This window comes from Eleutherodactylus coqui, chromosome 11, assembly GCF_035609145.1.
Source record: "Eleutherodactylus coqui strain aEleCoq1 chromosome 11, aEleCoq1.hap1, whole genome shotgun sequence".
NCBI classification, from domain to species: domain Eukaryota; kingdom Metazoa; phylum Chordata; class Amphibia; order Anura; family Eleutherodactylidae; genus Eleutherodactylus; species Eleutherodactylus coqui.
The window spans coordinates 20,962,026-20,987,312 of NC_089847.1; the positions used below are offsets into that span (position 1 = coordinate 20,962,026).

Sequence of the window (25,287 nt, forward strand, 5' to 3'; positions counted from 1 at the left end):
TGTGGAGGTCTCAGCAGCCGGACCTCCAATGATCAAAACTTTTGTGTACTGTAGATGTACCACCTAGTCGCCGACTAGTTTGATATATGATTCTTGGGATCCCTTTATAGTATTACTTCTTCATTTTTATGTCACCTGCTACATTTTGTTTGCTTAAGTCGGTTTGAATATAGTTCGTTGCAGAAACCCAACCTCTTATCAATGTACAGACCAAAGTCCACACCACAAACAGTCGGCAGTGTTCACTGGAACTCGGCGCCAAATAATCGTGTTTCCAGTTTAAATAAGAATGTGATGTCTCTGATTAAGTACAGTTGATAGTTTATGGGGCAGATTCGGTTGATGGTGCCATGTTATATTAGCTGGAGGATAATGGAGGAGTACACTCTGAAGCTACGGGGAACGCTCGTTTGTAGTCACATCCATCTGTCCATTTTCTGCCCAAATAATTGCAACTATTAATTTGACCTATGTGTAAAATGTCCATCCACACCCACAGAAAAGAGTCAAGAATTACTGCGAAACTAGAGGGATGTATGACCTGGGGACGCTACAGATGCAGCTACAATCTATTACTCAGAGGGTGGAGGGGCATGTGCCCCAGGTGCAAGGAGGGGGGCAAAAAGTCACTCTTTTGACCAGGATATTTAGATACAGGGCTAAGACAGTAAACTAAACAGTGCCAGACTTAGGTTAGATGACACCCCATGCAGACTTTATTTTGCCCCATCCCCCTCTTGCAGAATTTCTTTTGCCCACTCCCCACCTGCAGAATTCATTCTGCCCTCCTCCTTCCTGCAAAATTTCTTTTGCCCCCTCCCCACCTGCGGAATTTATTCTACCCCCCCCCCCCCCTCCTTCCTGCAGAATTTCTTTTGCCCCCTTCGCAGCTGCAGAATTTCTTCTGCCCCCCTCCCTCCTGCACAATTTCTTTTGCTCCCCCCTCACCTGCAGGATTTTTTTTGCCCTCTCCTCACCTGCAGGATTTTTTTTGCCCTCTCCTCACCTGCAGGATTTTTTTGCTCCCTCCTCACCTGCAGGATTTCTTTTGCCCCCTCCCAAAATGCACAATTTTTTCCCCTCTCCCTCTTGCAGAATTTCTTTTGGCACCCCCACCTGTCGTAAGGAGAAAAAAAAAACTACACATACTGTAGTAATAAGCAGTCTGTCTGCATGCTACTTGTGCCAAAAGCAGCAAGATAGCAGCATACCCACGCCAGAACACCTAAATGAATAAATACTATACCAAAAACAAGCTCAGTACATAAATACAGCAACAGAACCAAGCTTGTAATATAATACAGCAACAGGACCAAACTCATAACATAAATACAGCACCAAAACCAAGATCATAACATAAATATAGCACTGAAACAAAAGTCATAACATAAATACAGTACATAGATACAACACCATAACCAAGGTCTTACATATAACTAAAATACGGCACCAGAACCAAGCTTTGTATATAAATACAGCATGAACCAACCACAGTACATAGATGCAATTCCAGAACCAAGCTCATAATGTAAATACAACATGAACCAACCTCAGTACATAGATACAATACCAGAACCAAATTCATAACATAAATACAACCACAGAACCAAGCGCATAAAATAAATACAGTAGCAGAACTAAGCGACTGTGTTGCGGGAGCAGCGAGGGGCTGATGTCCGTGGCTTGGAACATCAAAGACGAGGAAACAGAGCCCAGAGGAGGGTGTTTCATGTACCTCCACAATACACTGCACAGATGGAAGAAGAAGATTTTTTTGGCCAGGTAGACCTTAGATGACAATCGCCCTAAGCCTACAACCATCTGGTGACCACCTACAAGCCCTGTGCAACTGCATGGGTCGCATGTATGTAAGGCTGGATATGGAACTGAATGTTCTCATTGGATGAAGGAAAGCAGCCCTGTGGCATGAGGCTTTTAGCCATAGAAAGTACAACTAATTTTTGAATGTTCTCTTCCACTCTTCTTCATAGTCATGCACCTGAGTCAATAGCTGTTGGCTGGATGCTCATTCAGCCCCCAGTCCCCCCCCCCCCCCCCCCCATATGCATACACACTTAGGACAAAAGCATCAGGTGTTGAAATTCAGCATCCTAATCCCTCTTTTCCCCAACCTCATCTGTCAGGGAAGACTCGGGATCAGCGGGTTCATCTTATATGTATGGTGGTCCTAAGAAGCCCCATCCAGAATTATGTAGCTTTCTAATATGCCTTATCTTTCAATTCTTCATCTCTTTCATCATCTCTGTTGGGCGTCAGTGAATGGAATCATTCTTAAATACAGGGGATGAGAATCCACCTTAAAGCTTCTTCACACAAGCGTATGCGCAAAAACGCTCACCGCAACACAAAGTATTTGCACACGAACGAGGTTTTGCGCACCTCCCATAGACATCTACGGGGTCCTTTGCTGCGCAATACGCAGAAAGACAGAGCGGGTCCTACTTTTTTCCACACAAAACACGCTTATAGGAACGATTGTAGTGAAATCAATGGGTTTTATTCTTAGTATTAGTGCGCACAACTACTCAAGCAAACACGGTCATTTGAATAAGTCCTTGAGACGTATATACATGGGCGGGTGCGATATCGCTCCAAGAAAGTCGGACCAATATTGCACTTGTAAACCTGCGCTACAATGATGCGCTTAATCATTTGCGCAATGTATCACAAGTGCAAAATTTGTAATGTGTAATATGCCCCTCTCCCGTGATTTAAAGGGCTAGTAAGGTCCAGATATGTTTTTTTTTCACACACTTGCACTTTTGAGCACGCCCTATTTTTTGCTTGAGCGAGAAATGCAAAAGTAAAATTAGAATGAACCCATTGAAATTAATGCGTTCTATTCTCTGCATATTGCGTCTGAAGAAGCCCTGAGTCTTCAGTCCTCTTTTTCAACAGAGTTTCAAGGTTCCTCTCCAGTGATTGGAGGTGTAACGGGCCGGAGATCGTTCAGTTTCCGTCCCCCCCTCACCACCACCTGCATTCACACTAAACAGGCAGTTGCTCATAGATGGACGACTGCCTGTTCACACGGGCCGATACGTTGTTCAGTTTTACGCATACAGAAACTGATCGACGAATGAGAAGCGAACAGATTCTTGCTTCTCATTCGTCGATCAGTTTCTGCATGCGTAAAACTGAACGACGTATCGGCCCGTGTGAACAGGCAGTCGTCCATCTATGAGCAGCTGCCTGTTTAGTGTGAATGGAAGTGGTGGTGGTGGGGGGAAACTGAACGATCCCCGGCCCGCTACACCTCCAATCACTGGAGAGGATTGTTTCTGTGTAGAGGAAGGATCATCGTTGGGATGACCTGTTGGGCATCTGCACCCAACAGGTCGCCCCGTGAAAAAGGGCCCTAAGAGTCAATAACCTAAAATAGCGGTCAGCCAGATACTGTTAGTCCTGATAGGTATTTACACGTGAAGCTATACTTTCCTTCGCCATAGGCAAAGATTAATTTTTCTAAATACCCCGGCCAAGACAGAATGGCTTGTTGCCCCCCCCCCCCCCCCCCCCAACTATCAAACTATAAATGAGACAATGGAATAAGTAATGAACTGTCGGGACGCCGGTCTGAGTAGGTCCAAGGATGAGTACAAAGTGTGAGTTCTGCGCTATATTCAGCTTGTTTACAAACAGATGTCCTGTCATCAGAAACCTTTCTCTCTCGTTCATTATTACTCGGACACTCCCTGCTTTTCCCACTAATGGAGAAGTCAGAGTCCTGAGATGAGGAGGCGCTATAGATGCTGTCCCTGCTACGGAGAAGAGATTGCTCCCCATTCCCTGGCTGATTATACTACATATACACTTCTACACTTCCTGCTTGCGTGACTGAGACTTAATCATGATTAAACTGCAACTATTGTCACTGATACTATGTTGCACTCACCCTGATACATATTGGTGAAGTCACCACCCACTGATTACTCTACCTGCCACCCCCAGGTGACCACACCTGAAGAAGCCCAGCCCAGCCCAGGAGAACAGTGAACAAGCAGCGGGTACAGTCATTCTGAAAGCAGAACTCTGCAAGGGACACATTACTGTTCGAGGACATCTGATACAACTTTTTGGAACTTTATCTCAACTGGAATCCCCGATGGGGATGAACAAGAGGAATTACTGTGGATTTGTGCTGCTGTGTGTCCTCCTGCAGGTTAGTTGTAACTTATGATTGTCCCAAATAAGTGGATTATTGCTATTCTTTAGCCTTTAGTGACCTCCGATGACACAAGGGGTCCGTCATGTACTAAAATGTTTTATGGTTATTGTCACTTACTGTTCTGTTTCCTGATATGTTTGCTGTATGTCATTGTTTCCGTGTATCTACTACAGGGAAGTCATAGCTTCTGATATGATTTCCCTCGTTTTTGTTACATAATTACTAACACTCATAGGAGCTCTTGTACAAATAATGCTTAAGTCCATATAGACAATATGCTACATTGATCGCTATATACGTATAGACCATGAGAAAAAGCACCCCTCCCTCTAACCGATGCCAACTCGGTACCCCAATATCATGTTATATGAGTTATGTATCTATATTGAACCCCTTTATTGTTACGTTTTAGGCTTCCCCAGTACTTGTCTTGACTATAGCATGTGGAATGCATCACATATACATCAGAAAGCGTTCAATGAGATAATACTAAGTATTACCCACTGGTATAGCAAGTCAAGCACCTACCCCCAAAACCATTAATTACTCGCATGCATCTTTATTGTTGGCCTGGACGGTTGTGGTTTGGGTACCACCTGGCAGATGTAGAATGATATATATTACTTATGACGTCTTTGGTAGTATTTTAACTCATTTCGGTCTCTGTGGCAGATTGCTGGAGGATTGGCAGAATGGCAGATTTGTATATTCGGATTCAAGGATGACGATTATCAATTTATGGTGCCCAAGTCCTTGGAAGCAGGAACAGTAGTGGGTCAAGGTAAGGGCGGTCTTTGAGTGGTTGACTTTTTTGTCAAGTTAAAGGAGTTGTGCCAAGTTATACCCTATACACTGATCTTGAGAACAGGGTCCCGGTTGGTCCCCAAGTGAATGGAGTGGAGATCGTGCAAGTAACAGTGCCAGAGAATGCACAAGGGCTTGCACTCACTAGTCTCAGGCGGTGTCACTGAAGTGAATGGAGTAGTGGCGCACTTGTGCAACCTCTGCTCTGTTTTCTCAGGAACTGACTGGACCTCCATTCTCTGGATCGGCGGGGGTCCCAGCAGTCAGACCCCCACCGATCATTAAGTTATCATTATGATAATTAGTTTGCTTATTGTTCACTTCATACAAGCATGAAAATCATCGTTCATTCATTCTCATTCACTGGTACAGAGAAGGTGAACTACAGAACAGTTTGTGAGCGAACTATTTTTTGCCTGTATAAACGGGTAACACAAGCGGATCTATCACCATTCGCAAATGATGAATCGCTCTGTCTAAAAGCACCCTAACCCAGGTGTATCTTTGGGGGTCGCTCATAGACATTAACAATATCTTCAGAGGGTAAAAAAGAAAGAGAACTAAATAGGGTCCCTCCTAGTGCAGCCAATTGCTTCTGCGCCAACACTCCATATCGCCACTACCGCCCATGCATGTCCACAGCCACCAATCCTTCCTTTGTTTCTTGAGATATCACCACCAAGAACATTCACACATAGTGCAAAATCCACACCCATTCCGTGCCAAGAACCACGCCAAAATCTGCAGTTAATTTCACCCTTTTGATAGAATGGGCGAAGTCTCTTGTGGATCTGCAGTAATGGTGGTGCCCTTATGGAGAATCTGCTCCATTCCCCACTACATGTGAACGTACCCACCAAGTCCTTCTTTCTCCAAGACCAAATTCAACAGACATGTGGACAAAGACAAGAACCTTGGCTGATGCCATAGCTACTTTTCTTCAGGCAGCAGTTCGGTTGGCACTTTACGGCAGGTGCTCCACAGATAATTTCAACGGATACATCCAACTTCTGGGTGACCTTTTTTACACAACTGATCATTATCAAGGCTGCAACCCAACAGATATTCAGTGAAAGAAAGTATAGGCTTGTGTAACTAAGTATGCACATTTCCATGGGATTACAATAGTTTGTGTAGTGCGCCATAGGTGGCTTCTATGGACTATGTTCTTGGGGGACTGGCTGAATGACTGAACCTCCGTGGGCTTGTACACCTTCCTCTAATGTCTATGGCCAGCTTTCACCTATCTCCTGGCTCTTTAGTATAGTTGCAACCATATATTTCCATGTATTGATTGAAATTACTTAAGGAGGGTGCATAGTATTGTTCATTGTATTCTGTAGGTTTGGGTGGACCTATTATTCTTTCTGATCTCTTAAAAATCACATTATCTTAGCTTCCTAGCTTCATCCAACCTTGTACCTGGGAGGGGCCGTGCAACGAGACATAATTATATCATTAGAACATTGATGAGATGGTGTGCAGCTGTAAAAAGCCTCATGACGTGATTAACATGTATAATTCACAGTCGTTTTTGTGCCTTTGATACATTGTGTCCTTTTCTATTTCCAACATTAATGACTGCTGGAAGTGATGTATGGGGCACTTTATATGATACTATTCTTGATGCCTGTATTTAACCTATATGCTTCCTCGGTAGAGGAGAGGAGATAGATTAGAAATAATTTGAGGGGACAAGTTCTAACAGGGAAGAACTGATACTGCCCCAGGTACCCTTAGGCTGGGAACAGTGATGTCACTGCACCCGGTGTAATGAGAACTCAACAGGAAGTCCTTGATTAATGGTCCAACCCTGGTAAAGGCTGGTTTACAGGAAGGGAACAGTGGACACTTGCCTTGGGATCTCCACCAAATCTGGGACCTAGGGGGCCCCCACCACCCACGTTTCCTGATCTATCTATCTATCCATTCGATTTCATAGCTACGCCCTTGTAATATACACTGCTCACATCTGGGACCCCCTCCTCTCATCTATCCAGTCCAGAAGAGGTGGTGTGTGGCTCTCTTTTGAAGTCTAAGGAAGTTTCTGGCTCAGCTATCTCTCTGACTTCCTGACCCTTTGGTTTTGGGACAAAATTTTGTCCCTGAACTGGAAGAAGCTATTATATTACCTGCTTTTGGCCTTCTGTTTTGATGCCCCTCTGATCCGCTACTTCTAGGTCCCATTTTCAGCTTCCAAGTTGCCCAATACAATCTTTAGACTACCTAATCCCCACAGTGCATTGGTAATCTTAAAGGCCCATTTACATGCAAAGATAATCTTTCAAACGATTGAAAGATTGAAAGTTTTAGCAATCTTTTGCATAAAGTGTTAATGGCCATTAACACTTTATCATCTTCATTTGCATGTAAAAGGGCTTCCAGGAGCTGTTTGCAGAGCCAAGCTGTGCACACATCTGCATTGTTCTCCTCTTGTCTGTTGGCACATTACAATGTAATCTCCCAGCTCCCGTAGAGAACACAGCATGCGGTCTATTGAGAGATACTTTATCTCTCTGCCGCTGAATAATGGATTTTAAGTTCACCTTAAAATCATCGTTCAGACGAAAAGTGCACTATGCCCGCGTTTACATGTAATGATTATCGCTGATTTGCGGTTGTTTGGATGAATTTTGAATGATAATCATTACGTGTAAATGGGCTTTAAGACTACCATTGCACTATAACTGCTCTCTGATTGACCAGCACTGCTCATGTGACCAGTGCTGGCCAATCAGAGAGAAGCGCATAGTGTGCATTAGTTAGTTAGAAAATTGGAGTAGCCATTCGGACTACTGAAAATGGTATCCTTAACCAGAAGACCGGAGGGACATCGGTAAAGTCGAAAGACAGCAGATAATATACACTCACCCCTTCACTCCTAGGACAGAATTATGTCCCGAAACCAGAAGGTCATTGGTTTGTCCAGGACTAGACAAAATAGTCTGCTGTTTTTCCATAAACAGCACCACGTCTCTCCACAGGCCGTGTCTGGTATTGCATCTCATCCCCATTCAAATGTGTGAAATTGAATTGCAATACCAGATCAGACCAACCCATGATGGACAGGAGTAGCGCTGTTTCCAGGATAAATAACAGACCCCTTTTTCTAGTTCTGGACAGACTCCTCTAAGCTAAGAGCAGAGTGCTACATGCACGCCAGCAAAAGTCACTTTTTTTGCCCCGGGGCTTCCACCATCTTTGATTCTGCCCTGCAAATATTATTATTAGAGGTGAAGGTAATCTTCTCTACTTTGCTATTGCTTCCTATTCCAAATCTCTTGGGTGGAGCAGAAGCAAGGACTTGTGGATTTTGTCACCTGTTCGACCACATGGGATTAAGTGCACATCCATTTAATCCACCCTAAGGAGTTGTCACATACAGATCCTAAATAACCAGTCCTTCTGCCTTTAATATAGACACTCTTATATAATCCATACAGAGGGCCAATGCCAGATGTATCAGAGGCCACATATAGGCTCTGATCACCATGGGCCATCCTAGCCCAGTAGACCCTGGCATTTACCTAGTCCTACCATTGGCTCTGATCACCATGGGCCATCCTAGTCCTAACATTGGCTCTGAGAAGTTCGAATATCCCTTTAAGTACTGACATCTCTTATGATAAAACTCCTGTCATCTCCATTATGTGTCATTCTCGTAAACCTACATTAGACATCTTCCTTGCATCAATGACATGAGGGGACTTTCCATGGAAACCCCCAACTGAGAGAAACATCCTAAATTATGGATAATTTATAAATCCACTCTGATATATTGATTTCAGTTTCTCTTCCGGGAATGCTCTTAACATGGCGGCCTGTCACTCCGCACCCTTTATTTCTCCAGACCTTTGTTTCTTGGCGTGTCATCACAAGCCCGCTGTGGTCACGGGTGTGCTGGAGCAATTGTAGAAAACCTGTTGTGTGACATTCTGTGTTCTTGGGTGTCTGGGAATTAAGAGCAGGGTGCTTGCCGTGCCCCAGCGTGAGGGCTACGTCCAGGACAGAAATAATATATTACAGCTGTTATTACGGCATATATTAGTATATTATCAACTCATTACATACTACACAGGTTTATAGCATGGGAATTACTCAACATTTAGTCATTTTATTTGACTTCTCGACAAGCTGTATGACCAACTTTGTATCAGTGGTTACTTCTAGGGTTGCACCCCAGGTTTTCTACAGTCTTGTATGGCATCAAGGAGTAGGAAATGTGGGATTATATAAACAGCTTTGCCATACAGAGGTGTAGGAAATACCTGTTGAGTATCCCTATAGAGAAGACATAGACAAGACACATTGGAAAGTTCCCCCTCTCTAGGTTCCCCGAGACCTAAGGAGTTTGGGTGGCTTTAGATGGGACAACCAATATCTGAACAGAAATTCGAAATAGTTGCTAAATCGTACCAATGACTGTTTGTACACTTTTACACAGAGCGATTGCTGTTTACTTGTTGTTCAATTCCGTGATTGCCAAATGAATTGTTGGGAACATTTAACCCTTTCCAATCCACTGTCTGACGTCTGAAGACATCATGATTTAAGGCTGTACAGCTCCGATGTTGGAAGACGCCCGTCGGGGTTCGCTTACTGTATATTGCCAGCCTCTCTGCTGTCGGAGCCTATCCAACGTGTCACCTTATGCAGTACTGGCTTTAGCCAGCAGATAGCGCCATTGTGTAACGGCAGAAAAAGAGTAAGCCCCCTAGGAAAACCAGGATACAAATTGGATTAGTCGTGAAAAAGGATGTTTCCAGTCCTTTTACATGGCATGACTATTGGAGAGCTCTCTAGGCCGCCCATCTCCATTCACAAGAAACAGGCAGTTGTTCATAGATGAGCAACTATGTGTTCACAATGGCCGATCGTCATTTGATGTATATGCATGCAGAGAATTATCGTTCGTCATTCAGTCGCTATCGGCATTCATACTAAATGATTACCGTTCAGAATAATTCTCGTTCCGTGTAAAAGGGCCCTTTACATGGGAGAACTGTTGCTTATGTTCACTCTATTGAGCGGCTCAGCCATAACTATAGATCTGCCATGTATAAGAAGCTGGAGAACCACCTTCATTTCTCTGATTCTTTTTCTTTAGTTGGATCGTTTTTGCTCTTATCGGTCCCTACAGCGTTGCTTGTTTTGAGCATCATGTAGAGACTCGGCTTGGGAAGTTTCAAATCCCACTTCTAAGCAAAAAGTCTGTTAAACTTTTCAAAAGTGAAACTTTGAAATCATACAGAACTGGAGTCGTTTGTAGGATCTCATCCAGAACAAGCAGGAAAGCAAATTACCCATAACATCGTTTTAAATACTTAATTTATCATTTTCCATAAGAAACGATGAAAAATTAGTTGCACACAATATGCAGATATATAACTAATTGAGACCTCGCTGTACACACAAAGTGCCAGGGAACTCGTCCAAACGGAAATACATGAGAACAGAAGTCGCTTCTTCAGATGTATAACAAAAGAGCCATCAGCTTTAGGGCCCTTTTACATGGAACAACCTGTTGGGCGCAGATGCCAATGAGTTGTCCAAGCGATAATCACTGATGTGCTCTTAGGGTCCTTTCATATGGGACAACCTGTTGGGTGTAAGATGCCCGGCAGATCGTCCCAGCAATAATCATTCCTTTGCTTTTACGCAGGAGTGATCATCGCTCAGTGATTGGTGCTGGAGCGGCCAGGGGATCATTCCAGCCCACCCGCCTCCATTCACAGTAAATAGGCAGTCGCTTATAGATGGATCACAGCCTGTTTAAACTGGCAGATATGGCGTTCAGTTTTATGCATGCAGATACTGAATGACGGGTGAGAAGTGAACAAATTCTCATTCGTCGTTCAGTCGGGGTGTGCCTTTACACCGAATGATAGTCGTTCAGATTCCTGCCGGATGTGGGAATCTAAATGATTTATTGGCCCGTGTAAAAGGGCCCTTAGTAAAGAGGAGGAATCAGATAGTCCTAATTAGTGCTAATTCTTACCTGAGCAAACACCTCAACCCCCGGCTATCTAGACATCCTACACATGAAAAACACGAATGTGGCCTTCCCACCAAACATAAACACCACAGCAGCAGTCAGTACAAACATGGCTAGCAAAATAAGGGAGTAGCAGAACCCACATAAACATGGCCATCCACCTTAGATAGGTGTTGGCTTGTTCTCTGAAAGCTATTCCTCCTTAAGTCACTGTTCCTCCTAACTCCTAAGAAATCCACTTCTAGACACCTCTAGTGATGGTTTATCCCTCTTGAAAGCAAAAAAAAACCCAAGCATGTTGAAATTCAACATGCCCAACCCTTCTGTCCCCCAACATATGTCACTGGGGAAAAGTCACTACAGTCCCATACATGGAAGATGGTCAACCAGTCATGCCGAAACTGGAAGGTTCAGTCAACACTCATTTAATGAGTATAGGCAACTAAGTCTTGTTCACTTGTCCTTCTAACTCCAACTATCTAGACTGTTTTTTATCATATTATGTTCCACTGTATAAGATGCTATCAGACACAACCAATGGGCCAACGCAGAGGATTCTGTACCTTGTATTACACTGTCAATAACGTCTTCGGGAGCTAGAACCCTAACTAAATCTAGAACGTCTATTGAAGCTACCTTTCTTATTGCATTTAGAACCTTTATTGTAATTCTTGTAGGAGCCAGATCTCTCTCTAGGCCAGCCTTTGCCTCAGGACATCTTGGTGAAGATGATGATACTTTAGTCACGACTGAGGTCAGCTAGCAGTCTTTAAGAGGATGAGCGCAGACTTGTTTGGCCGAGGTATTTCTGGATTTCTCTGTGACCTCCTGTCCTCAAATCAGTGACTTCTTCAGAACACATTTTCTTCTATAGAAGTGGAGACAGAATGGGAAATGCCGCCGTTCTTCAGCTTCCACGATCCTAAAAATCCCCTAACTTTTCACTGCATGACCTTGTAATGGCCCATCTGCTTCTTTCTTGATGAAGTTTTCAGTTTCATTTTTTGTTCTGCTCCTTTTACACCTAACGAGTACCTCATGATTCTCATTTGTCCGACAAGCAAATCATCGTTGGGAATCTTGAATTTCTCGTTCACTTATCATTAATTGTTTCACATTCCTAAACGTTGAACGATCAGTGTTTAAACGCAATGAGAAGCCAACGAGCCGGCCATGATTTTTATGCCGGCTGTCTTCAGTTGTTGGCTCGTGTTTAAGCTGAACGATTATCGCTTACTTTCGTTCGTTTGGGTGCGGGTTATGGACACAAATGAAGTTCAGGTCAAATTGTGGTGGTCATCATGGTAAGGGCGCTTTCACATGGGTGCTGCGATTTTCGGCTGCCTGAATTGCGGCTGAAAATCGCATGAATGAGAGGCATCTGCGACTAAGTCGTGGCTGCATATCCCGTTTTCTCGCCCATTCAGACAGCCGGGTGCGGTGTGTATACGCCGCAGACCAGCATACTGTCGGTTGGTGGGGGGAGAGAGTTTAGCTCTGCTAAACTCCCTCCCCCTCTCCGCCCCTTGCTGGCTGCTGGCAAGGGGAAGGAGCAGGATGAAGCGGAAGCTTAGCAGAGCTAGTCATGCTAAACTTCCTTCCCAGCCTATGGGAACTGCCGGCAAGGGGAGGGGAAGGGACTTCAGCAGCAGACCCCCTTGCCTTTTCTAATGGTTCTCATAGGCTCCTATAGGAGTCTATGGGAACGACCAGTATATTCCGGCAAAAGATAGGACAAGACCTATCTTTTCCAGCTGACGTAAAAGCTGCCGGACGGAATGCGCTCCACATGCTCCCTTTTTTTTTCGGATCGATCGATCGGATTTTTCGCAGATCAATGGACTGTATTACAAATTTTGCACGCGGGTCCAACAAAATCAAATTCCACCCCTGGCAATGACTGGTCTCTCAGTATCAGACTGCAATATGGTGTCATTTGCATCCTACCAAAAAAAAAGGTATCACCTGTAAACCCATAGCACAATTGTACATAGCCATAATAATAACTGGGTCCTAGAATCACCAAGCATGAACCCAACTTCAGTCAACGTGACCAAGAGCTGTGACGAATTAGTTAAATATCTCACACCTTAATTTCGCTGAGTAAATAAAGGATCGCCTTTCTTCCAGTCCGGAGTTTCTTGTAACTCCAGTTACTACAAAGGCAGGGACTATAAAGCTGGTTCATCTTGAATGGTAACATGCAGCGACATGAGATAAGCCTACAGTATCTTGTCTTATTGTACTTTTACACAAGCTGCCTACTGGACGAAAAAAATTGCCCAAATTAGCGATTTTTGACTAATAGTCGTCCTGTGTAAAAGCGGAATCCAACTGGGCACTGAGTGAAAAGTCACTCATTAGTGACTAGTGAGCAACTTCTTGCTCAGTGTAAACAGGCAGTTCATCTATGCACAACTGCCTGTTCACTGTGAATGGAGGCGGACAGCCGGAAGAGATCTCTAGCCCATTCTGCCTATATTCAGTGCGAGATTATTGTTCTTGTGTGAAAGCATAGGAGTGATAGTCGTTGGGTCAATCGGCCAACAATCTGTGTCAGCAATAATACACAAAAAATAGACGATTTAACAAGGCCAGAATTTGCCCAAAAATTTATGAAAGATCCAGCTGACCAATCACCTCCAAACAAAAAAGGCAGAACACGGACACACTTGATCAGATGTGGGTAGAAGATACAATCAGAAGGTCTACTGCCTAAGGGCGCCCACCCACTGGCGTTTTTTTTCCCCTGCGAAATTCGCAGCATTTTTTTCTCTGCAGGGGTCTATGGGACTTGTAATGTTAAAATCGCGATCGCGCAAAATCGCAATTTACCGCGAAATCGCGATTTTGCGCGATCGCGATTTTAACATTACAAGTCCCATAGACCCCTGCAGAGAAAAAAATGCTGCGAATTTCGCAGGGAAAAAAAACGCCAGTGGGTGGGCGCCCTAAGGTGGCAAATTTCGAGATACATTAGGAATATCCACCTTATCCAAAAAAGTTGGAAAAAGTTGTTTAATAACAAAACTTTACTGAGGAATCATAAAAACTCTTTTCTTATGAAAGGATGACCATCATATAAAAACTTATTGCTGACACATTTCTGTTACCATCTGGCATCCATAGTCGTAGTTTAGTCTTGCCAAGACTGAGGGTGCCCGATGGTACCAGAAATGCGTTTTTAATAAATTTTTGTCTGATGGTCATTTTTTCATAAGAAAAGAGTTTTTACGATTGCTCAATAAAGTTTTGATTACTTTTCCAAACTTTTGGGTAAGTTGGACCTTCCTATTGTTTCCCCAAATTCAGCACCTTAGGCGGCATTACATCATCTTAAGTTGCCTGTACACATTCAACAACTATCAAGTAGCTCGACAGCACTGGTGGTGGCTTATCTCCTGGAAAATAAAAGAATGGAGCATTAAAATTCAACATCTTCCACCTTTCTTTCCCCAAGCCTCAGCTGTCAAGTTGGGCTGCCCCCCATACACCAGAGAGTCATCCGGCCCCACCATTATTGGCAGGTTCGGATAACTAAAGTCTAATGTGTATGTGGGCCTTTATATATGTATATACATTTATCTGGAGATTCCCAAAGCTGGATATTTGCTATATAAAGATGTGGTCGTGGGACAGGGAACACTACTGTGAGTGAATGGATTGGCTGATAACAGGGAGCAATAGTCTACATTTGGGGGAAGGGATTTTCTTTCATTTGTAATAGCTTGTTTCAGTGGCTTTCAGTTATCAATTATCAGGATTACTAGTGACACGGCCTCCAGGGGGATTACAGCAGCTACACAAATTCCTGATTTCTGTAGATTGCGCAGAACGCGGCGTGTCTCCACTTGTCGTCATCTCGCTCCCTGCTGCCCGGATAAATAGCTTGAGCATTGACACATAGTAGTCACAGAACATGTGTACACTGATACTCTCCATAGACGTACAGGTAATCTGCCTAATGTGATACAAATAACAATAATCGTGTATTCACAGCGCACGGGTTCATGAGCCATGCGATGCATTCAAGGTCCCATTGAAATCAATGAGTAATGTATACTGAGCAACGAGCAAAGATAGAGCATGCCTCGATATTTGGCTTATGTGTATGGCTCCCTTCAAAAGAATGGCGTTCATATTCGCGCAAAATTTTTTTCCTAAATTCTTGCAAAATTAGTTCTACTGTTGCATAAAGAAGAAGAGACAGACAGGTGAATAATTAATGACTACAAGTGATTCTAGTGCTGCGCTACAGACCGGCTCGCCGGTGGACGCTGGAAAGTGCAAGGCAAAAAAATAGACAAAATAAACATAAAAACATTATAAAGCTGCAATGGGTGAATCATCTTCCCCTTGGCTCTGTCTCCTCCCCTCTGATGCTCCCAGGTACAATTGTCAGCCCATCGGGACCCCCACAATACTATCCTTTAGTACTAATACTGTATTTATGTTATGAGCTTGGTACTGGGGCTTTATTCATGTATTGAGCTTGGTTCTGGTGCTGCATTTATGTACTGAGCTTGGTTCTGGTGCTGCATTTATGTACTGAGCTTGGTTCTTGTGTTGTATTTATGTTATGAGCTTGGTACTAGGGCTTCATTCACGTATTGAGCTTGATTTGGGTGCTGCATTTATGTACTGAGCTTGGTTCTGGTGCTGCTTTTATGTATTGAGCTTGGTTCTGGCGCTGTATTGATGTACTGAGCCTGGTTCTAGGGCTATATTTATGTACTGAGCCTGGTTCTAGGGCTATATTTATGTACTGAGCCTGGTTCTAGGGCTATATTTATGTACTGAGCCTGGTTCTAGGGCTATATTTATGTACTGAGCCTGGTTCCAGGGCTATATTTATGTACTGAGTTTGGTTCTTGTGCTGCATGTATGCACTAAGCTTGGTTTTTGTGCTGTATTTATGTATTGAGCTTGGTTCTAGAGCTATATTTATGTATTTAGCTTGGTTCTGGAGTTATACTTATGTACTGAGTTTGGTTCTTGTGCTGTATTTATGGTTTGGGGATGTATTTATATACCGAGCTTGGTTCAAATGCTGTATTTATGTACTGAGATTAGTTCTGCTGCTGTATTTAAGCATTGAGCTTGGCTCTGGTGCTTCATTTATGTACTGAGTTTGGCTCTGGTATTTATGTTATGAGGTTGGTTCTGGTACTGTATTTATTTACTAAGCTGTTCTCGTGTAGGTATGATGCTATCTTGCTGCCTTTGCATAGGCAGAATACGGACAGACTGATATCAGTGCAACACACATACAATATATACATTTTCTTCTTATGAAGGTAGGGGTCGCCAAATGAATTCTGCACAGTGTGCCATGTACCCCAAGGCCAGCACTGTCTGGGGATCGTTTTACAATAGGGACAACCTCCCATGTAGTGAGACAACTAGGTTATCCTTCTATACAACCTGACCAAAGCAGCATGTTACTGTAGCATTATTGAGCCTCGCACATTGTACCCGGTGCAAACCTATGGAGGCGTTGGTTACAGTTTTGAATGCGCCCAAAACTATAGACTAGATGTTCTTTAGAAGAACATAAATCTTTTTGACTGTCATGCTTGGATGATATATTGAAATGCATTGGCAGAACCATGCAAAGTGGCTGGCAACTGGTAGATATGTATAATCTGATCATTTCAGGATATGAAATGGAATGAAGGGGGGCAGATGTGTGGAATTTTTGGCTAATCTAAGCAATAGAAGCCATGATACATTATTAGGATATCCAAAGGGTGATATGAGGCTGAACAACGATTGAGCTCCATTATGGGCATCCTGATACCCATTTGCCCTATTTTGATCATCTGGGCATATAGAGCCTTTATATATAGCTATAGTGGGCTGTTTTAAGCAATAGCCTGCCAAAAAGGAATGTTGCATATCTGATATTGCACAATGACATGATGTAGTTGTGCCTCGAGGCGCAGGGAGGAGGATGTGCTGGCCAAGCCTATGGGTTATAATGGCAACAACACAGCTGCAGCCAAGTTGCCCCACTTCAAAGAAACCGCTCCTATGTTAATGAAGTAATTGCTGTGTAAGCAGGAAATGTTCAAAGCTGTAATGTTGTATCTCTGCTCACACTGTAGATTGTAAGGATTGCACGATCAATGCATTCTTCTGTATGATCAATGATGAGACGGGATCTACCATCAAAGGGATTTGTGACACCGCCTATACATTGTGCATATGGCAGCTGATATCTTATAATCAGTCCATTATTGGCAGGATGCAAAATGTGTTGTCTAATTAGGCCTCGTTCACACGGAATGAGTTTTTTTTTGCAGATTCTTATATAATTCCCTATTAGGGAATTATGAGTTGATACAGGTAGGTCCTCGGGATACGGGGTGTCCTCAGTATACAGATAACGCATTAATGTGAATGGACACTGTGAAATGCTTGGGGCGCTGCAGGGAAACTGAACACCTGCCACCAAATTTCCCCATAGATCACAGCTGATTGTTGGGGTTCATAGCAAGGGGGGTAGCTTATTGTCAAGGGACCATGGCCAGCCTCAGTTATGGGCAATATGTGTAACAGCCACTTGTTTGTAAGGTGGGGCACCAGGTGGATGTAGGCTGTGGGCAATCACAGCCCCCCTCTGGCCAGATGATCTTTTTCCTACATGAATCAGCATCCTCCTGGCTCTCCTCTCTGATATTCCAATACGCTCTTATCAGCCCATCAGCACCTCCACAACTCAAGCGCTAAGTTCTGCAATTGTATTTATGTTATAAGCTTGGTTCTGGTACTGTCACTGTGTGCAGAGTTTGGTTTTGGTGCAGTATTTATGTACTGAACTTGGTTCTGGGGCTGCATTTAAGTACTGAGCTTGGTTGTGGTGCTGTATTTATTATATACAGTATGCTTGGTTCTGGTACTGTATTAATATACTGAGCATAGTTCTGGGACAGTATTTATTCGTTGAGTTGTTCTAGTGAGGAGCTGCTGTTATCTTGCCACAGAATACAGACCGGATGTCTATCGGTGCAATATATATAGTTTTTTTTTTATGACGGAGGATGCCAAAAAAATTCTGTGTGCCGTGGTTCCCTGGTACAAAGGTACAATATGGGCCTGTAATAGTCTATAGGTACTACCGTATATGATGGATCCATCTTGTATATTAGCTGTGTGCAGGAGACCTAAAAATGCAACTTCACTTTCAGGGCTCTTTCCCATGAGCGCATATACGGCGACAGCGGTTTTATGTTTTCACGCCTGCTTCGTATAACCGCCTGAATGGGCTTTTTTCTGCGATCATGGCCAGTGTTTTCTCGCCCGTTCACATGACCGCGTCGTTTTTAGCGAAAAAATACGCCGCACCCCAGGAAACTCTTGCTCTGCCAAAATCCTTGGGATGCCTTCCAATGCCTATATAGAGGCACCTGTAAGCTGTTCACAGCGTTGGATGCTGCATAACTGCCCCCCCCTTCTTTTTCCCTGCTCTCATAGGAGTCTATAGGACCCGCCCGCGTATATTGGCCAAAACATAGCTCCAGAACTATATATTTGGCTGACGGTACATGCGCTGGCCGCGTATATGTTCTTTTTTTCTGCACTGCCGGCGTATTTATGTGTCGTATATTCACCAGTGTGAACGGCTGCATCGGAAACCAATGCTTCACATGGGTACCGTATATGCGCCCGGTAATGAAAACGCCGTGTATATGCGCTCATGGGAATAAAGCCTCAAGGACATAAAAGAAAACCTATAAGTGCTTGTCAGCAATGCGTGGGACGTTTTCCATCCCTCTGTCATCAGTATTCTTGGCCGGACAGGTGTTCAGGTACCTGTATCCTAGCAGCTAGCGCCATAGGATCCTATAAAGCCCTATCGCCCTCTACTCCACTGACTGCTGTAGACGGTTTATACAATGTACAATACTCCTAGTCTGCGGACTTTACCCTCCTGCATTTATAGGCTGGTAAAGTCATGGCCGCTCCCTCGCCAGCCGCGCATTTTTCCTTTATCCTCACCAAGGCTTCATTAATCATTAACCCTGCAATAGTTGATGTTTAAAAAAAATTCCCTTTGACTCCCTGATAAGCTTGTTTCCAGAGTCGTGTTCTCAGCATTGTAGGGAGCAGATCTACGTCTTTAACCCATTAACGGTCATTTCAATTTTTCATTTGTGCGGAGTGAGTATGAGAATAGTCACCGCTCTGGTCTGCCCCCTCATTATTGGCCCTCCTGTCTGGCTCACTTGAATTCCAGAAGGATTCTGCATACTCATTTGCACAAAGTACCTCTGGAATGTCTTAAAGGGCTGAGGATCTTTAACTGCTATATACAAATATATGGACCCCTGCCCCCCCATAAGTTTATTGTGTAAACTCTATGATAGATGCAAGTAGAAGCAAGTTGATACTTTTATGCTATCAGTCACAAGTGGGAAAGTGACCCCATTGTCCTTCAGTGGGGGCTAAAGAGAAACAGCTGCAGCCTTCACACCATATTGATACATTTTCTTATTGTATCTTTTCAGTTTATTTATATTAGATGCTGTGTGGAAAAACATTTGTTGCAACCTGGAAAACATCAATCTCTGCTCATTGATACGAATGTACTTGCACAGCATTTTGCACGCGCCAAACGCAGTGACTAGGACTAGAGATGAGCGAGTAGTGCCTTAGCCGAGTATCTCCCCGCTCATCTCTAAAGATTCGGGGGGCGGCAGCGGGCGGGGAGCGGCGGGGGAGAGCAGGGAGGAACAGAGGGGAGATCTCTCTCTCCCTCTCCCCCCCCCCCCCCGCTCCCCGCCGCAACTCACCTGTCACCTGCGCCGGCCCCCGAATCTTTAGAGACGAGCAGGGAGACAGAGAGATACTCGGCTAAGGCACTACTCGCTCATCTCTAACTAGGACCTATTGTTCGCATAAGCGTATTTTTCCTGCCTCTTTCACACAAGCGATGCATTTTCAGGTAGGTCGCATCGTGTCAGAAAATCGCAGCAACGCTACATTACAAAAGGCATTAGTGTTTTCTTGTCCACTCACACGCTCGCATCACGCGAAAAGGACGCTGCAGCGGCGGTCAGCAGCATGGCTCTATGGAGCTTAAATAGCTAAATAGAGTCGGCTGTCTTCTACAACGCAGGTAAACTCCCTCCCCCTCCCTTTTTTTCAGCTCCCATAGGAGCTCCCTGCCATTTTCATCAAAAGATAGGTCATGGCCAACGAGGAAAAAAATCGCAGCTGAAAAATCGGCGACGATTTACAATCCTGATATTTTCTCGCCCATGTATATGAATAAAATGGAATCCAATGCTTTACATGGTCACGGTTTTCCAGCGACTGTTTCTCACGGCTAATAGCTACGAGAAAACACTTGTGTGATTAAGGCCTAAGTTTGCACACAAAAAAAAATACGCAGCGTGCTCTATTTTCCTTTGCATATGCGCCTGAAAATAGCACATATTGAACTAATTTACTTAATTGCCCGTTTTCTCAAAACTAGCAGATACCGTCCAAACAACAACCAAAATAGAAGTATATGGTGCAACAGTGACACCAAATATCCCATATGATCTTTAACAAAATGCGCATCACTAGTCCTTTACTTTGCAATATTGCACTTGTCGCTCAACGCTACGGCGCAGAGTCTGGAAATGATGTCATCGCGCCTCGCTGCTTATTGCTTCCAGGAGACTCCAGTGCCATCTAGCTATGAACAGCGTATGTTCTCAAACATGCTGGAAGGAACAGAAAGCAAACAGGAACAAGTTGGACTATTAGGTAACTGCATGACGTATGGCGTATGGAAACATCAATTCTAGGACTTCGAAATACTACGACCGCGGCACGGCGGTAATAGTTTAATGCAAATCAAAAATTATATTTGCACTATCAGTTGTCCAGAAACCCAATGGCTCAGTTTAGGGTCTACAAGCGACTCAAGTGTTTTCGGTAGGAAGAGTAACTGTATATTGCGCTCAATGGAGTTTTCTGGGCTATTTCTATTGATCTGTGCTCAGGTTGGGTCATCCATAGTTGATCGGTTGCGTCCGCCACTTGGGGCCCATTGATCAGTTGTTTGGGTGCCTGCTATCAATGCCACAACAGACATGGGTTCAAATCAGAAGTAGATCACTCTGTGCCAGTGTAGCCACTGATGCTGATGAGTGCAGGCGCAGCTCTTATTGATTTTAATGGGGGCTGTGCTTGCAATTACCAGCGCCGACCACTACACATGGGTCGCAGTGATCTACTTCCGCTTATACCCTGTATTTTGCCAGTGACAGCGGGTGCCCAAACAGCTGATCAGTCCAGGTCTTAAGTGGCGGACTCAACCGATCAACTATTAGCGACCCATCCTGAGGATGATCTTCAATGGAAATAGCCCAGAAAACCCCTTTAACTCTTTGCGGACTGTACTATCGTGCCAACAATGCACGTGCCAACATAGTAAGATGTGCCAATCTGTAACACTGAAGCATCTCTCCCAATGTCCCATGGGTATAAATTAATTATGAAACATGATAAATGGTGTTAAGCCTCCCCGAGGATGACTTCTGCCGCCGATCAGTCAGCGCTTGAGAAGTGGTGGTGTAAGTGCAGCTGACACATAAATATATAGAAGCTCTCGGACGTATGCAAGCTTCCTCTATTGTGTATCGTCAGACACCGATGCACTCAGCCAGCGCTATACAATGAGCTGAGTCAGCGTGGAGCATACATATTTAATACCGTCTTATTGTGTAGGAGAGAGAAGGTGCGGCCTCGCCGCCAACTGGTGACGGAACAGCTGAACACCAGTTTACTGCAATTTCAGCGGATACGGAATTCACTCAGTCATAGACATTAATGGCGTATCTCTACTTATACACGTCCGCCCGCAAAACACACTTATGAGAACAAACCCATTGACATCAATGGGTTCTATTCTCTGTGCATTGTGCATACAGTCGTAAGCACTCGCACAGGCGGATTTGCGCACGTGCAAAGTTTGCAGTGTTATACGCAGTGAACAGAACCCATTGATTTCAATAGGTTTGTTCACGTGTGCGTATTTGGAGCACTCGATGCGGTCATACAGAAAAATACGCAGCGTGCTGTATTTCGTGTAATTTGCGTAATCGAGGCACATATACGCACAAAATCAATGCGATTTTCTGCATACATATTTGTGTGCGCACAAATATGTGCGTGTCACCTCGGCATCCCAGCTAAGGACCGGATACAACTGTAACAACCCCTCAGCCGTGAGAAAAAGTGAGTTCTGTCCAGGCTTGCAGCTTCTGCATGCAGATGTTCACTGACAGTAAGCAGAGATCTTATTCGCTTCCTTCCAGCTCACCTAAAAATAGTCGCTGGTTGATTAATGATCGTCTGGTGCAAACAGGTAATTGCTGTCTCTCAATAACTAGTCAACAACTTTGCAGGGAGGCTTACGCTTGTTTGGCGCTCGCTTCATACTGCATGCTGATTGGCTCCTCCCTTTTTTTTGAATATTTTGCCCTCCGACTTAATACTCATTGGTTCCGGAAAACACATAAATACGTGTGAATGATCCTCGACTGAACTTCTGGTCTTCGAAAGAACATCCGCTGTTGTGGTCCCTGGCTGGTGTTTGTCCAGCATGACACCGCACAGCGAGTTTTCACTCGAAGACCATTTACACGTATTTATGAGCATTCGGCAACCAATGAGCATGCAACAGGAAGGGATCGAAATTCCAAATACACGCTCGCCAAAGAACCGCATGCCCCATAACTAGTTGATGAACAATATTTCGTCCAGTGTAAATGCTCCCAGTTGTTTGTACGCTTTAGCGACTATTTAGGCGATGGCCGTCCCGTAGCCGCCGCTAGAAAGTAGCAGAACATAATATACGCAAAACCATAAAATCCCTTTGCTAACTGCATCCTCATGAATATTGATGATTTCCTCTTCTACGGACAGGTGACAGGTGCGCCGCGATTTTTTGCGTACATATTTGTGTGCGCACACAATTACACGGACGGAGGTAAGCACATTTCTGCCGTGCAAATACGCCGTTTGTACGACAAAAATGCGCTTGCGTGAATGAGCCCTAAAGATTCATTTATAGATAATGAATTTACAAATACGCATTTGTGATCAAACCGATTCATATTAACGGTTTTATTTTCTGAGTATCCCGCGCGCAAATTCTGCGAGCGCAAATATGAAAGGGGCCGTAAGGGTTAATGCCCTGCCTCTTCTTATCAGTGAGATAGCAGGGTTTCAGTTCAGAGGGAGGTTGACATTCCTGGCTTCTCCTCCCCCGGTGAGTCAGATCTGGGCTGGCGGTGATGTCATCGTTTCACCTGAACCGGTTACAGCAAAGCTTAACAAATGACAAAGCAGACATGCTGGAAAGTCATCGCGAAACGCGACAGTTTCATCAACAGGTCCTGGGAATGGCCATACATGGACAGGAAATGTGACAGGGCATTACCCCAGCAAGTGCAAAGAGACATAACAGGGAAATAAAAGTTATTTCTGGCTGCACTACCCTAAACCTCCTCCCTGCATTTTGCCATCACTGCCCTTTTATGTAAACACCGCATGGCGCTATTATGTGGGTGCAGTACGGTACTACTATAATTATGTGATCATTGTATGGTACTGGTGAGGAAAACAACTCCGTGGCACAACATCACAACTTCCATGGTGCCAATACAGGCCAAGTTCTGTTCAGTCATTTGGCAGTATATGGCGGTATTATCTAGGTAATGTATGATACTATTAGTCACTATTACTGCCTTACATAAAGTGGTTGGGGGCGCTCTGACCCCAGAGATCGCCACAGATCATCATCTGCCCCCTTCCTACAGAACACTGTAGCTCTGTCATTAGCAATTGTTGCAAATCCTTATCTATTGCATGTGCTGTAGTAAATGGCCCTAACCTGTAATTACAAGTACAATAAGTAACCTCCTGAATATTGATACTGGTGCAGCGCCCCTGGGTGTGCCCGCTCCAGGCGGGGAGCGTCATTATCAATAACTGCAGGTTCCTACCTGCCTGCTTCTATTGTTTGGCTTGTGTATCAGTGTATGGGGAGGGGTGGTCAGTCCTGTATCTGGGGGTAGTCAACTTTCCCAGGAGGAGTGCAGACTTCTGAAACTATAAAGTCCTGTCTTCTGCTTCCTTTACTCCAACCCAAATTCAGTGTACAGTAGTCAGACGTTGCAGTGTATCGACTTTCAGCTACTATAAGGAAACGTTCAATCAGGTTGCTTTCAAAGGGCCACTCCATTGATTTTTTTTTTTATATTCATTCATTATGTAACTATCCCCCCCGTGTGTATATATATATATATGTGTATGTATAATGTCTGAAACTCCTGGCCTCTTTTTCCTCAGATAGCCATGTGATCTCAGTTCTGACCAGCTCAAATCTACTTGAGGTTATGATCTCTGAAACCTGTCAAGTTCTTAGTCTGTGTGATGCTTTTGCATGAATCATACAACAGAAACTCCTAGAGGAGGATAGAGGCACTCCTGTCACAGTTACTGATGATGATCACACACCTCCTGTCACACAGTTATAATAGAGGAGATCACAGCTCATCCTCCAGACTGTATATTTATGGGCTGTAGCTTGTTTAGGTGAATACAGAAGGTAATGATAATAATTAAACTGTTCTCCCTGCAGGCAAAAATGTTATAGCCTTAACTAATGATGGGCTGATGCATCATGGCATAGATGTGAAACTGAAAGTCAAAAAAAAAAATCAGAATGGGTATCAGACAGGGGGCTGCAGTGCAGTGACTGCAATACAGAAAGGAGACCTCTAGCATGTGAAGGCATGCATGGTCGGCTTCACACTGGCGAGAAAATCACGTGATTTACGCTCAATGCGAGAGCAAGTGAAAACACAGAATTATGCAAAGTGTGCTTTTTAATGGTTTCCTCCACATTTGGGATGTTTCACTCCTGCGATGTTGTGTGAAAAAAAATAGCGTCATGCCCTATCTTTCTGCGGTTTACTTTTTTTTGTCGCCCATGTTTCCCTGTGGAGCTTCCTTTTTATCGCATCACCACTCACAAACTTGTGATTTTCATGCAATGCGTTTATAACATTAGAAAGTCCTATTGACTTTCGCACTAAAAAACGTAAGCGGCAGCGATTTAAAAAAATTTTTTTTTTACGAGAAGAAGCAGGATTGCTGCTCAAAAATCGCTGGAAAAGGCTGCAAATTTTCTCGCCGCAAAATCGTGATTGTGAAGAAGCCGTTAGTCAATTTTTAAAAAAAAAAATGGCATCCAGGAAAACTTTTTCATCCCGGCCCACCAGAGCGTGCGGCG

The 25,287-nt window shown here is 44.0% G+C and overlaps 1 protein-coding gene across 1 annotated transcript in view; it reads left to right on the plus strand.

The window, feature by feature from the left end:
- The first annotated feature begins 4,014 nt into the window (after positions 1-4,014).
- The window catches only part of LOC136582743 (cadherin-1-like), a 43,586-nt gene continuing 22,313 nt past the window's right edge, over positions 4,015-25,287 (plus strand). Inside the window, exons 1-2 of the mRNA XM_066583975.1 lie at positions 4,015-4,183; positions 4,862-4,970. Coding sequence (XP_066440072.1) covers positions 4,127-4,183; positions 4,862-4,970 — 166 coding nt within the window. The 5' untranslated portion in view covers positions 4,015-4,126. The remainder of the gene's footprint in view (positions 4,184-4,861; positions 4,971-25,287) is intronic.